This window comes from Anoplophora glabripennis, unplaced genomic scaffold, assembly GCF_000390285.2.
Source record: "Anoplophora glabripennis isolate ALB-LARVAE unplaced genomic scaffold, Agla_2.0 scaffold255, whole genome shotgun sequence".
NCBI lineage: Eukaryota > Metazoa > Arthropoda > Insecta > Coleoptera > Cerambycidae > Anoplophora > Anoplophora glabripennis.
Genome location: NW_019417249.1, coordinates 648,642 through 663,376, shown reverse-complemented (window position 1 = coordinate 663,376; position 14,735 = coordinate 648,642). Strand labels below are relative to the sequence as shown.

The 14,735-nt window shown below is 35.0% G+C and overlaps 1 protein-coding gene across 1 annotated transcript in view; it reads left to right on the top strand.

Moving 5' to 3' along the window:
- The first annotated feature begins 3,178 nt into the window (after nt 1-3,178).
- LOC108905892 overlaps nt 3,179-14,735 on the top strand; it is a 14,460-nt gene continuing 2,903 nt past the window's right edge. The window contains exons 1-3 of the mRNA XM_023456086.1: nt 3,179-3,376; nt 4,975-5,131; nt 8,702-8,942. Coding sequence (XP_023311854.1) covers nt 3,238-3,376; nt 4,975-5,131; nt 8,702-8,942 — 537 coding nt within the window. The 5' untranslated portion in view covers nt 3,179-3,237. The remainder of the gene's footprint in view (nt 3,377-4,974; nt 5,132-8,701; nt 8,943-14,735) is intronic.

The following is a 14,735-nucleotide window of genomic DNA, read 5'->3' as shown; positions in this document are numbered from 1 at the left end:
TGATATTGCACTACTGACTGTACTAAAGTGTTGATATTGCAGGAAATAACTGCTATATGGGTTATATGATCCTGGATTACATGAGCAATATCATTAATTATAGCTAGAAAACGATTCCTTAAACACTTTCAATATCAATATCATAGAATAAATATGCGCAAATGCAAAAGTCACTAAACTATATTATTTCGCAATAAGCAAGAGTGTTCTGTTATTTACATAGAAATTTGTTTTATTTTACAATGAAATTAAAATAATTTTATTTAAGCAATTCAATACGACAATTGTAGAAAAAGTGCGAAATTACTTTTCAACTCATGTGACTGTCGCACTCATGTCGCACTCTTAAAAATATATCATTTTACATAATTGTCACATAAATAGCTATTAATAATATGTGACGTTTATTACATCCGCTGTACAATTTTTTTCAAAGAAGAACTTCGTCCAATACCCTTAAAAAATGACGAGATCCTGGACTATAATGGAAACTTGAAATCGATTAAAGATACAACTAAATGCAGAATGAATTATGTAATGTTTTTTTTTAATAAAATGTGTATACTTGTATTTTTACTACCACATCTTAAATACCAATTTTACGCACCAGCACTGGAAATAGCAGACTGTATAGAATTTAATTTATAATATACCCATTGACCCAAAAACTCATAAAAAATACCCAAGTCTCACGCCACCAGATTGGTTCTGGTGATTGTAAATTTATTTTTTTACGTATGATGTTTAAAAAATTACCAAATAAAAATCATTGATTGCATTGAGAAAAAAATTTACTAGTATTAGCTGAAGAATCACTTTTCTCAGCAAGAAAGTGTATACAATAGCGGACAGATAAACAATTCAATTGCTTTGGTGTAAATTTGGTTGCCTAGCAGTGATGCTCGCGTGGGGTTTGACTATAAAATTCGGCAGAATCAAACCAAGTAGATACTGGATCATCTATGTCAACTGCTACACGATCGTACAAAAAATTATAAACATATTACATTTAAATATATTAAGAATTTGCTGAATTCCTTTTGATAATGACAAAAAACTACTGTAACTACTTCTGCTGATCCTGCCACTCGAGTAAAGTAAGTTTGAACCAAGCACAAATTCAACAACTTAAAAAAAATACGAACTGATTCCTCTGGAATAGGCAACACGCTTACATTCCTTCTTCCAAGATTTACTGAGTCTCCGCAGTCTCTTTCATTTCTTATGATGGGCTTCATGGAAACTACTGTGCCTCCCAATGGGTGAAAGATTACCAGTATCACACCCATTTATAAAAAAGTGACAGCTGTATTTATCGATCCCATATGAGAGAATAAGATGTTCTTAATGACGTACCTCAGGGATCTTTACTCGCATTCTGTTCCTGATGTATGTAGCAGATATTGATGAGAACTGCATATCACTCTCAGCTAACGCTGACGATGTACGTTTCTACATTGATGCTGCTGCAGGATGATTTAGATAACCTATAGCTATATAGCGATAACCTTAATTCGGGATCAGAACACATTGATCTTTGTGTCCTGATTACAGTATCACTGTCTTAAAGTTCCCATATTATCAAAATAGCCAAACAGTATAATTAACAAATGTATATGGTTAGAAAATCCTTCTATGTACAATATTTCACCTGAAACTTCCTAAAAGTAATGTATAACTTCTACATCCGAGCTACCAAGTCTTAATTCAAAACACTCGAAGTCAGACGACATAGTGGTGATCAATGTTTGATAATTAATTGCTTAAATACGCTTAGGATTTATATTTTGGTATATTAGTTCATATTAAAAAATCTGTGCAAGGACAATTAATGAAGGCAAAACGTAATGAACTTTTACCTTAAAAATCATTACGTGCTAATAATGCTTATTTGCCGATTATTTTAATTGCACCAATTATTTTAAAAGTAGCTGATTTTATCGTAATAAATTACATGAATCTAACAAGGAAAAACACTGTTAGTAATATTAAAATATGACCATACATAGTGAACAGTATTAATATAGTTCTTTCTCTCTTTTTGAATTGCGCAAGATGCTTTTGCTAAAACGTCTAAGGAGTTAACATAAGGTGCTAATGTCCAAATAAGAGCTAATGTCCAACATAGGAGCTAACTAATGTCCAAGGCGCTAATTTAATGTCCAAAGGGCTATCATAAGGACCTAACATAATATCCAAGGAGCTAACATAAGGAGCTAATGACCAACATAGGAGCTAATGTCCGACATAGGAGCTAACATAAGGCGTTAATGTCGAAGGAACTAACATAATGTCCAAACAGTTAATGTCCAAGAAGCTAATGCCCAAGGAGCTAATGCATAGGAGCTAATGTACAACATAGGAGCTAACATAAGAAGCTAATATCCAAATAGGAGCTAATGCCCAACATAGGAGCAAACACAAGGAACTAATGTCCAAGGAGTTAACATAATGTGCAAAGAGCTACCATAAGAAGCTAATATAATATCCAAGGAGCTAATATTAAGAATTATTAAGAGGTTAATGTCCAAGGAGCTAACATAACGAGCTAATGTCCAACATAGCAGCTAATGTCCAACATAGAAGCTAACATAAGGCGATAATGTCGAAGGAACTAACATAATGTCCAAAGATCTATTGTCCAAAGAGTTAATGTCCGTCCAAGAAGCTATTGTCCATGGAGCTAATGTCTAACATAGGAGCTAATGTCCAACATAGGAGCTGATGTCCAACATAGGAGTTAATATAACAAGCTAAAGTCCAAATAGGAGCTAATGTCCAACATAGGAGCTAACATAATGTTAAAGGAGCTAATATAATGTCCAAGGAACTATCAACAATGTCAAAGAATGCATAAACTGTTTACAAACATATCTAATAAATGAGCTGATTTCCTTATTTTAAATCTTGATCATGTAGACACCTAGAATTTCATTGCAATAGGAGTACCTTTCTTGACGATAAAATCTTTGGTTAAGATGTGCAACACGCAATGCAGAAAACCTAACCTCAAAATAGTTATATTCTAAAATGACGCTGGGAAAGGTCAAATACTTATACTAAATTTCAACGCAATGTACCTTTTTTTAAAAAAAAGATGAGACACCTGGTATACTTCACCTCACAAAAACTAACCTGTGGAACTATCAAAACCGGTAACAATTAATTTTTTTTCTAGGTTTAAAGGTGTATTTTGCTGATAAAGCGCAGTTTTGATTTGGAATTGAAACGTTCAACATGACCACCAAGGGGTTGTTGCCAAACGACAGAAGAGGAGTTAGAGCAGCTTTTGGAAAATCCGACAAAGACGTCGACGGCGATATCGAGATCATTAGGAATTGGGTCAAAAGTCAACCTCATCTACCTGAGATGCCAAGTACGTATCTTATTACAATCTGTTATTTGAAATTACTTAGATATTTAATTTTTTTTTGTGTTTTTTTATTATCATTCAGTGTTATTATTGGGGTTTTCAGTACGCTCTTATTACTGTGGCTCATTGTTTACATCAGCCCTACAAATAATCAAAACAGCCTACGTGTATGGACATGCATATTTAGTGTTTTATATTTCAACTTATGATGGCAAAGCAAGACACAATGCATTGGCACCTCCTTGTTTATTTTCTATGATTTCTTAATTATTTCAACTATAGAGGCTGTTACAAATTCTCTACTTACTACAGGGATCCTGGAAACGATAAGGAGTACTAAAAAAATCAAGGCTAACATAATTTTAAAAAAAAAAACGAAATTTTGGAAATCCGTTTTTGATTAATTTCAGCCTTGTTTGAGGTGATATTGAAAAAAGAAGAACACTTTCTCATAGCCACTTTTTGCCTTCTATCGAATGGTATGATCAATTTTTATATGTAACGTTTCGTCTCTCCAGGACCATCATCAACTTCATTATTTTAAATACAACACTAGAAATGTTATTACAATTTTTGCAAATCTTCATGATCCCCAATACCGAACCAGATTCAGACGTTTTGTCTCGAAAAATTAATCTTCAGTGTATTCTTTCCAAATTTATGTAGATTTTTATTTAGATTTCTTTGTTTAGTGAATTATCGTACACTGTAAGTGTCGTTAGACCCTGTTAAATCCATTTAGTTATTTAAACTATTACCACCACGCGTTACAATAAAACATTTATTATTATTAACTATTACCATCACTTGATCATACATAACTCAATAAGTTTTGTCAAAATTAAAACATTATTACAATTTTAATTTTATTATGACAAATTAATTCCTAAAAATGCATATGAACAACCAAAACGCCAACTGAATATTGTTCTTTAAAAAATTTCAGTTAATGTTCAAAAACACTTTCGTTTTGGCAAAGGTTAAAAATGAAGATCAGCGTAATATTATTGGAATTGTGAAAGAGCATGTCAGATGAATTTGTATGAATATGTATGAATATATATATAAAGAAATCTAAATAAAAAATTTTGATAAAATTAGAACCAATACACTGAAGATGGATTTTTCTCGAGACAAAACGTCTGAATCTGGTTCGGGCCGAGGCAGTACAGTATTGGGGGTCATGAAAGTTTGCAAAAATTGTAATAACATTTCTAGTGTCGTATTTAAAATAATGAAGTAGATGATGGTCCTGGAGAAACGAAACGTTACAAATAAAAATTGATTATGCCATTCGATAGAGGGCAAAAAGTGGCCATGAGAAAGTGTTCTTTTTTCAATATCACCTCAAACAAGGCTGAAATGAAACAAACCAATCCCAAAATTTCGTTTTTTTTTCAAATATTTCGAAAACTAATCATGTCAGCCATAATTTTTTGGAGGCATAATGTTGCTCCCCTGATTATGCAACTTTGCCCCCATTTAAGCTAGTTTGTATCTCTTATCGTTTTCGAGATTCCTGTTGTGAGAAGCGAATATATATTTCTACAAAAAAAAACAACATCAAATAAATTTAAATTGTGAAGCTTCTTGAATTTCAGGTGATAATATGATCGAGTTTTTTCTTGCTATAAACAAGTTCAGCGTCGAGAGAACCAAACAGAAGCTGGACATGTACTACACTATTAGACCTCTCATCCCTGAAATTTATGACCATTGCAATCTTCGCATACCTCAAATGCAGGGTGATAATGCTGGGTGAGTGTTCATATGCAACTTAATTTCGTTTTTTTCCTGTTAAAAAGCTCTCTTTTTTTCTAATAAACTTTTATTAGAGAAATTTTTATGTATTACTTCTCGTATAAAAGTTATAAGCAATATCTAAGGGCCACCTTAGCAAATCGCTTCCTAAGCTGCTTAGTTGCACGAACTCACTCAAAACCACCACCACTGTCGTCGTTTGCGACCGATACACGACACCCCGAGGGTTTACACAGACGAGCCGGCGAAGAAAGAAGAGCGCCAGAAGAAATGGCCCTAGCCGGGGAGGCCCAGCCAGGACAGGAGGAGGCCCCATGAACCGATCGAATCCGGCCGCGTTGGCGGCGCGGAATGACGGGGAAAGGGCCTACCTCTACGAGGCGTCCGGGCCTACAGCGATGAAGTGGGTAAAGAGCAATAATCCCGCTCGACCCCGCTCCATCCGAGGTCATTTCTCCTGCCAAGAATATTGGCGCGCGCATAAGCAATATCGTTCTAAAGAGTTTCAAACGAAATACCACCTAAAAATCTCATTAGCGGTGGAAGGATCAAGTAGTCGTTGGAAAATTATTGAATGTTCGTTGCTTAAAGTGCATAAATGTCATTAAGAATAAATAAAAAGATTAAAGTCGATAATTCTTTAATACAGTTAAAACAAAAGGTGATGATAACAATAATTAAACTTAAAAAATAAGGCAAACGCTTTCATACTACACACATATTACAATCTATTCTCTAGATGACCCCCTCTAATTTGAAGACACATATCCAATCCTCGCCTGACTTCTTTGTAGGCTGCGTATATTAACATTTCGCCGTTTAACTCATTACAAGCGTTTGTGATTTTTTCTTTCAAATGATTAACATCTCGCGAAGGTGTTTTGTAAACCTTATTTTTGAACCCCCCCCCCATAAAAAAATCGAGGGGTGTTAGATCTGGTGATTTTCCCGGTTACTGAATATGTCCCTTAAGCCCAATCCATTTTTCTGGGAAAGTGTTATCTAAATATTGCTGCACAATCCTGGCCTTGTGGGGTGGAGCCTCGTCGTGCTGAAACCATAGCTTTCTCCTTAGCTGCAAAGGCACATTCTCCAGAAGTGCAGGTAGTTCTTCTTGTAGGAAATTTAGGTAACACGCTATTCAATTTATGCTCATGAAAATAAGGCCGAATGAAATGCCGACCGAGGATGCCGCATCATACATTTACTCCAAAATGGCCTTGGTTTTGGACTGGATTTACATTGTGGGGATTTTCAATAGACCTGTAGTGGTCGTTGCGCCTGTTTGGCAAACCATTACTGGCAAACCGACTTTCCTCCGCCCAAAGAACGTGGCGAAAAAGGTTCTGATCAATTTGAGCTATAAAATTAAGTCTGTTTTCAATGTGACGCTCAGGTAAATACTCCAAGTTGTGAATCTTGTAGTCATGATATCAATTGGTCTTTAAAATTCGTTGAACGGGTGATTTATCCAAATTCAATTCAGAAACATTTCTCTAATAAAAGTTTGTTAGAAAATAGAGAGCATTTTAACATTAAAACAATTTGGATATGTTTCTGGAGAAAATATAATTGATGGCGTCATTAGTCATTTCTGTCAAGTCCTAAAGATAATACCACAGACAATATAGCGTATCGCCACAGACTGCTTCTTAAATGCTGGAAATTGGCAACCCCAAATGGATGCAGGCTTTTGTTAGCCGGCTTCCATCAATGAAATTTAGCGTGGTAACTCTTCTACTTGGTAATAGGCGGCAATTCCAGCGGTGGCTTTGTTGCCAAATAATAACTGCTAAATAAATTTAATGCTTTCAATTATGTAATTAAAGAGATANGTCGTTTGCGACCGATACACGACACCCCAAGGGTTTACACAGACGAGCCGGCGAAGAAAGAAGAGCGCCAGAAGAAAGGGCCCTAGCCGGCGAGGCCCAGCCAGGACAGGAGGAGGCCCCATGAACCGATCGAATCCGGCCGCGTTGGCGGCGCGGAATGACGGGGAAAGGGCCTACCTCTACGAGGCGTCCGGGCCAACAGCGATGAAGTGGGTAAAGAGCAATAATCCCGCTCGACCCCGCTCCATCCGAGGTCATTTCTCCTGCCAAGAATATTGGCGCGCGCATAAGCAATATCGTTCTAAAGAGTTTCAAACGAAATACCACCTAAAAATCTCATTAGCGGTGGAAGGATCAAGTAGTCGTTGGAAAATAATTGAATGTTCGTTGCTTAAAGTGCATAAATGTCATTAAGAATAAATAAAAAGATTAAAGTCGATAATTCTTTAATACAGTTAAAACAAAAGGTGATGATAACAATAATTAAACTTAAAAAATAAGGCAAACGCTTTCATACTACACACATATTACAATCTATTCTCTAGATGACCCCCTCTAATTTGAAGACACATATCCAATCCTCGCCTGACTTCTTTGTAGGCTGCGTATATTAACATTTCGCCGTTTAACTCATTACAAGCGTTTGTGATTTTTTCTTTCAAATGATTAATATCTCGCGGTGTTTTGTAAACCTTATTTTTGAAACCCCCCCATAAAAAAATCGAGGGGTGTTAGATCTGGTGACTTTCCGGGTTACTGAATATGTCCATTAAGCCCAATCCATTTTTCTGGGAAAGTGTTATCTAAATATTGCTGCACAATCCTGGCCTTGTGGACTGGATTTACCCCCTTGCCTGGCCTTGCCCTTGCCTGGCCTTGTGGACTGGATTTTTACTGGTTCTTACCCTTCGGTCAATTATTTGATTTTTCCGAACAGAAAATGCATCTTCATTTTGTCGCAAGGTCGCTTCCAATCTTGTAAAGGTTCTATGATCAGGAATGAGGCGCTCTGGATACCTTTCTCGATAAAATTCTACAGCTCTTCTTGAATTTTTTTGTGACCCGCCGTAAATTAGCAACATATCAACTTTTTCTGAATGAGAAAATATTTTGTAAGCACAAAAGTTATACATTTGACGTTCGTATTGAGTAATGACAAATATTTTGTGATATTTATGCACTTGAAACAAAGAACATTCAATTATCTTCCAACGACTACTTGATCCTTCCACCGCTAATGTGATTTTTAGGTGGTGTTTCTTTTAAGACTCTCTAGGGCGATATTGCTTATAACTTTTAAACGGGAAGTCATACAGAAAAATGTGTCTAATAAAAGTTTATTAGAAAATAGAAATCTTTTTAACATTAAAAAAATGTGGGTGTTTCTAGAGAAAATATAATTGATGACGTCATTAGTCATTTCTGTCAAATCCCAAAGATAATACTTTCGATTGAAAATCATCCCATTTAACACCACGTGTCTCAAATTTTATTTAATTTTTTTGTATACTAACAGTAGGCCCATACTATCAACTTTAAGACACCCTGTATATTCACTTACCCGATAAATGCAACTAAATTTTCACTGTTTTTAAAATGTTATTTAGAGCGTTTGCTAAGCCCATGTCGTAACTTTACGACGTTCTTTGATCATTTTTTGTTAAAAGTAACAAAAGAAAAAGAAATCAATAAGTGGTCCCAACTCAATATATCAATTCACCAATGTTTCCAGAGTTTTCGTCTCCCTCCCGAAGCAAACTAAAGATCTGTACAGGGTGTACATAACAAAAATAAGAGGCGAGGATTTCGATATTTATCAGTTCTTGGCCCATATGATCAACTTAATGGAAATCGCATTCCACCACGACATTGCGCAAGGCCTACTCTTCGTGGTCGACCACACGGACTTAAATATGAGCCACGTGATGAAAATGACACCGTCAGCCATAAAGAGGCTAACCATCGTTCTGGAAGTAAGTTTATAGTCAAAATGCTCTGGATGGGGTACCACAATCCTGTATTGCTGATTTTTCGAGAGAAAGTTATTCTTGATAAAAAGTTTTGCTTACCTTGGGATGCCATGAGCAGCAATCAAATATATAATAAAATATACAGGGCGTCCAAAAAATTTCAAAACGTGAAATTTTCTCTAAGCAAAGTGCCTTTAATTTTTGTTTTGTTACACAATAAATGTTTAAATACGGGGTTTAGTAAAAAAAAGAACAATAATCACATTTTGCAAATAAAAAGACGCCGATATTTGTAACTATCTTACATACCATGTAATTACCATGGATATTTCCTTATAAATGTCAAAGTCAACATATTTATTTTTATTAACTGCCCAACGAATAATTTTTATTAGCAATGCTAACCCTGGAGCAACGAATTTATCTTGTGAAAAGTTATGAATCTATAATGTTTCATATCGATATCTTGTTGTTCGTTCCCGTACTCCTCCGAAACGGCTTGACCGATTCTCATGAAATTTTGTGAGCCTATTGAGTAGGTCTGAGAATCGGCCAACATCTATTTTTCATACCCCTAAATGTTAAGGGTGGTCCACCCCAAAATTTTTTTTTTATTTTATGGACAAAATTTTCTGTTTTTATTTTTTCATGATTCAGCATTGAAAAATACATACAGTTCTAAATTTTCACCCTTATACGATCAACCCCTGATTTTTAATCGCGATTTTTATATTATTTTGTTCCATCCACAGTTCCACAAGATGGCAACACAACGTTTGCCGGGTCAGCTAGTTTTACTATAAAATGAAACACCTTATTTTTTACTTTAAATCAATTTATTTTTATATAAAAACATTAAAAATGCTATCAAAATGAAAATATTTATAAATAATGTACACAATAATGTTTCTTCTTTGTTTAAGTTTGGGGTCTTAATGAACCACCAGATGTCTTGTGGAGTGCATCAGTATTTAAACAAAAATAAAATTTTCATAATTTTTTTTTCAGTTTGGTTGTTGGGTATATTTAGTGTTTAAAATTAAAACAACCGGAATTAATCCACCTTTTATTTAGGTGTGTTAACGTGCATAACTTTATAGCAATAAAAAGGAAATTATTGCAATAAATGTCAGTCTCAAGTTTAACATAAAAATTCCATTCCAGTGTCTTTTTTTTTTCATTCTGTCGCCTTTATTTGTGCAACTTCTGCATATTATTGGTTTTATTTACAATATTCATCTAAATCCGATATTTTCGAAATGAAAAATATAGTTTAAAGTTGTTAAGTGAAAAATAACAATAAAATAATAAATAAATATAGCTTATAACGCCCATAGAGTCTGAATGAAACCTGGAAAAAATATATAAGTATTTTTAATAATTATAAAGAAAGATACCTACACAGTGTTTAAACATTAATTAATTAATGGTATAATTTTTCGAATTTTCTTGAAAAATTTTATGGTTCAAAGTTTTTCGAGTATCTTGAAAACCTTGTAGAGGAAGTTTGTCCACTAGTAGTTACTTTGATACTCAACAGTGATTCACCTAATGCCTTTAAAATCATGGTGGATACTCTATTCTTAGAAGAGATGCTCCCCACTAAGAAACCTTCTACCACAGATGAGTGTTTCCATTTCTGTTACATTTTTAGAGTCTCGAACATTGCACTGGTTTCAACCAAAAAGGTTGATGAAGTTCGTAAACAGTTCCCAGTGTATCNAATTGTAACACCGCTGCAGAATATCATATGAAACTACATAGATATTCGTTGATTCTTTAAAAAACATTTTTATCAATACCTACATCATACATTTAAGTAAATACAGTAACGCAGAAAACAGATATTGATAAAAAAAAAGTGTACAAAAGAAATCCGTAAGTACGCCTGGCAACATTCCCAAAGTCTTGTTTATATGTTGCTAGGGTACGCGTATGTATGCGGGCCTCTGCATTTGATTCTTCCTAAAATTCTGCTGGTGGTGTACTCTACCGGCAATTCGGAAATTTAAAACTGCTGTCCTATTCCAGTAGCGGTCTGTGGCGATAGCTATTTTGTCTGTGATAATACTTTCGATTGAAAATGGAGCTTACCTCATCCCATTTAACATCACGTGTCCCAAATTTTATTTAAATATTTTGTATCCTCACTAGGCCCATACTATCGACTTTGAGACATTCTGTACATTCACTTACCCGATCAAAGCAACTCACTTGGGATATATCGACAATTAGATAAAATATAATTTCAATAAGGACAAAACTTGTTTACGTTGTGGTAGCAAATCGCATTTACTCGTGGCCACGTGATTCTTTCGTTGTCCTTACAAATATGTTGATACCAGTAGCTAAAATCGTCGTAACTTTACGACGATCTTCTTTGACCATGTTATGTTAAAAGTAATAAAAGTTAAAGAAATCAATAATAAGTGGTCCCGACTCAATATATCATTTCACCAATGTTTCCAGAGTTTTCGTCTCCCTCCCGAAGCAAACTAAAGATCTGTACAGGGTTTACATAACAAAAATAAGAGGCGAGGATTTCGATATTTATCAGTTCTTGGCCCATATGATCAACTTAATGGAAATCGCATTCCACCACGACATTGCGCNAGTCGCTTTGGTTGTTTGGATTTTGTCGTTTCTAAGCTACATAAAAGTTGCAATTTTGCTGGCTTTGCATTATTATTTCTAAATGAGTGATTTTCAAATAGAAAGTGCAGCAAATGCTGCCTGCGAATTTTTATTGCTCGAGAAGTCGAAAGTGCAAAACGGCCGAGTATATAGAAATTTTAAAGAATGGTGCCAGAACAAAAATATTGGTGTTTCTGAAATGTGACTGCTGGTATATTTCATGGAGAAGTCAAGAACTTTAAAGTCACCGGCGAGTTTGTGGAGTAAATACTCAATGATTAAGTCAACTATTTTCATAGAGGAGAACGTGGATATATCAAAATACCCCAAGCTAACAGCATTTTTGAAACGTAAGAATGACGGCTATACACCTAAAAAGCCAAACGTTTTTACAAGAGAACAAGTCAACGATTTTCTCGTTCAGGCACCGGATAACACATGTTTGCTATTGAAGGTAGTGATGGTCTTAGGCATTGCAGGAGCATGCCGTTCTGATGAGTTATGCAAACTTACTTTGGACGTTAATTTCAAAAATTTCGATGACATTGTAGTTACAATTCCAGATTCTAAAAATGGTATGTGACGTACATTTACAATTACTTCTCTTCTGGTTATGTTTCTCACCTAGAAATTCTTAAAAAATATATCAAGATTAGATTGGAAATTAAAACTGAAATTTCACGCTTTTTTATGCGCTATCAAGCCGGTAGATGTTACAACCAACCAGTCGGCAAGAATACGCTTTCTATTATTCCAAATAAGATTGCACAGTTTTTGAAACTAGAACATCCTGAAACATATACAGGCCATTTATTCTGAAGAACATCGTCAACGTTACTGGCTAATACACGAGTTGATGTATTAACAATCAAGAGACATGTTGGGTGGAAATCAGCCACATTTACAGAAAGTTATGTTGCTGACAGTTTAATAAAAATGAAATAGTCAACAGGATTCTCTACAATGACAGTTCCACTCCAGGTTCTAGTAGTACGTCGCGTCATGCTGTTTTAGTGGATCAGTCAGATAATGTTGAGCCTTCGGTGACTGAAATGGAGCAGTCAAATCATTTTGAGAAAAATGTAACAATTAGTAAACGCGAGGGGAATAATTATCCAGATTTTATAAATAGTACTAAATGTAATAACTGTACATACAATTACAATAAATATTCATTCATAATAACAGCCAAAAAAAAAGTTGTCTGTACCTTTCATGAGACATATATTATCCGTAGTATTTTTGCCTCCTGAACACGAATCCGGTGTCAGAATTGAGTTATCAGATCACAGGAATTTCCTAACCTCAAAAAACAGATAAAAAATAGCAAAAATTTACGAAAAATGTGCTAGGAAAAGTACAAAATTTTTTTTATATTCAAATGTTCATTTATATGGTTAAGACCCCGCCGAACGTGAATCCGCGGTCAGAATTAATGGTTATTTTTCTAACCTAAAAAAAGCGGGTCAGATATCACGAATTTTCAAAAAATAACAGATTCGCGGCAAGTTTTTTATACGGGGGTTTTTGGTGTCGCTGATCACGGATCCGCGGTAAATTTTGCAAAATTCAAGATGGCGGATCGAAGATGGCCGACCAAATTTAAAAAAATAACATATTCGCGCCAAATTTGGTATTCTGGGGTTTTCGGGGTCACTGATCACAAATCCGAGATCAGATTTACAATTTTTTTTTATTATTAGCTTTTGTGTCTTTAAAGATATAAAGTAATTTAATTTCATTCGTATTCTAACACTGTATCGAATATCCTCTCCGACTCACACACTCTGAGGCACACAAAATAAAAAAAATAGTGTGCAAACAAATTAGATGACACTAGTGGTTATAAGTCTCAGGTGCCCCAGATCTCAGTTTAAGTTTTCAGGAATCCAAGAAAAATTTTTTACATCCATTAAACATCTTAAACATTGGTAGTTTCTTATTATTTTTCCTTCAACAGTATCGTGGTTCTGGCTTTTGGGATGCTCTAAAAAGTTTTGACCAATGTTGCGAAAACTCAGCCTCACTGCTCACTCAGTACATGTCATTGTTGTTTCGAAATGTTCACCGTGAAATATTTTTCGGATTTAAGGTCCTTCTTTCAATTTTCTGTCACTTGAATTCGAAGAATTGACTAGTTCAGATAAATTGTAATGCAGACAACTTCTTCGTCCACAGGGTGCACTTTCGAGGTGAAACGGTGAATTTCACGAGTTTTCGGTCGCGTATCTTTTGGAGCGTATCTTTTGGAAGGAAAAAAGTCGCCGGGTAAAAAAATATATAACATGAAAATATAACTTTCGGTGAGTAACCTCGAACAAGAAAAAATAAAAGAGCTCCAGTACAATCCGAGAAAACATAAATTGAAAATGGCGACTTTTGGTTATTTTTCGACTTTGAATCGCTTGTAGCTCGAAAACGAAGCTTTTTCGAAAAAGTCACAAGAGTTAAAAATTGCTTACTTTTGCCCAATATACATAACTAGTGTATTTTCATACCGATTTTTTAAGTTTTCGCAATTTAGCAAGTTTTCTTGTTAATTACAAATTGCTGAACATCGATACAGAAAAATGTCATTAAGGTTTTTTGTTCGCAACAACGTAATATAGCGATTAGAAAAGGTTTCATCCTGGGCCATCTCCGTGGTCGGTCCACTCGTTTTTTGGTGCGTCTTTTTAGGGGTGCACCGCTCGCCTATAAATCCTGACAAATCTGCGAATATTAGGGTTGCTAACGTTAGTTCCGGGGTTTTCTTCCAATTTCTTAAAAGTTTTTCCCTCAGCCTAGAGAGTGGACACAGATCTAGATGTTCCAGAATCAAAGATTTTTAACAAACTTTCCACTATATTGGAGCTGCTGAATAAGTCTAGTCTGATTATCCGAGCAGGAAAATGTGGAAGATTTAAATAGAACATCGTACGGCAAATCAATTATCTGCCTTTTTTCTGTATTTTAAGGATTGCCTCTATAAACTTAGACCAGGGTCGATAATTTTTGAAACCAAAAAAAATTATAGTAGGATGAAACCCATTGGAAAAGAAAGAGAATATAACAGAAATGAAAGGAAAAATAATTTACGGGCGATCTGAGGTCGGGAAGGGGTAGGGGGTGAGTTTTTAAGGGTAAAAAACGGTTTCCCTTGATTTCCAGAAAAACTACAAG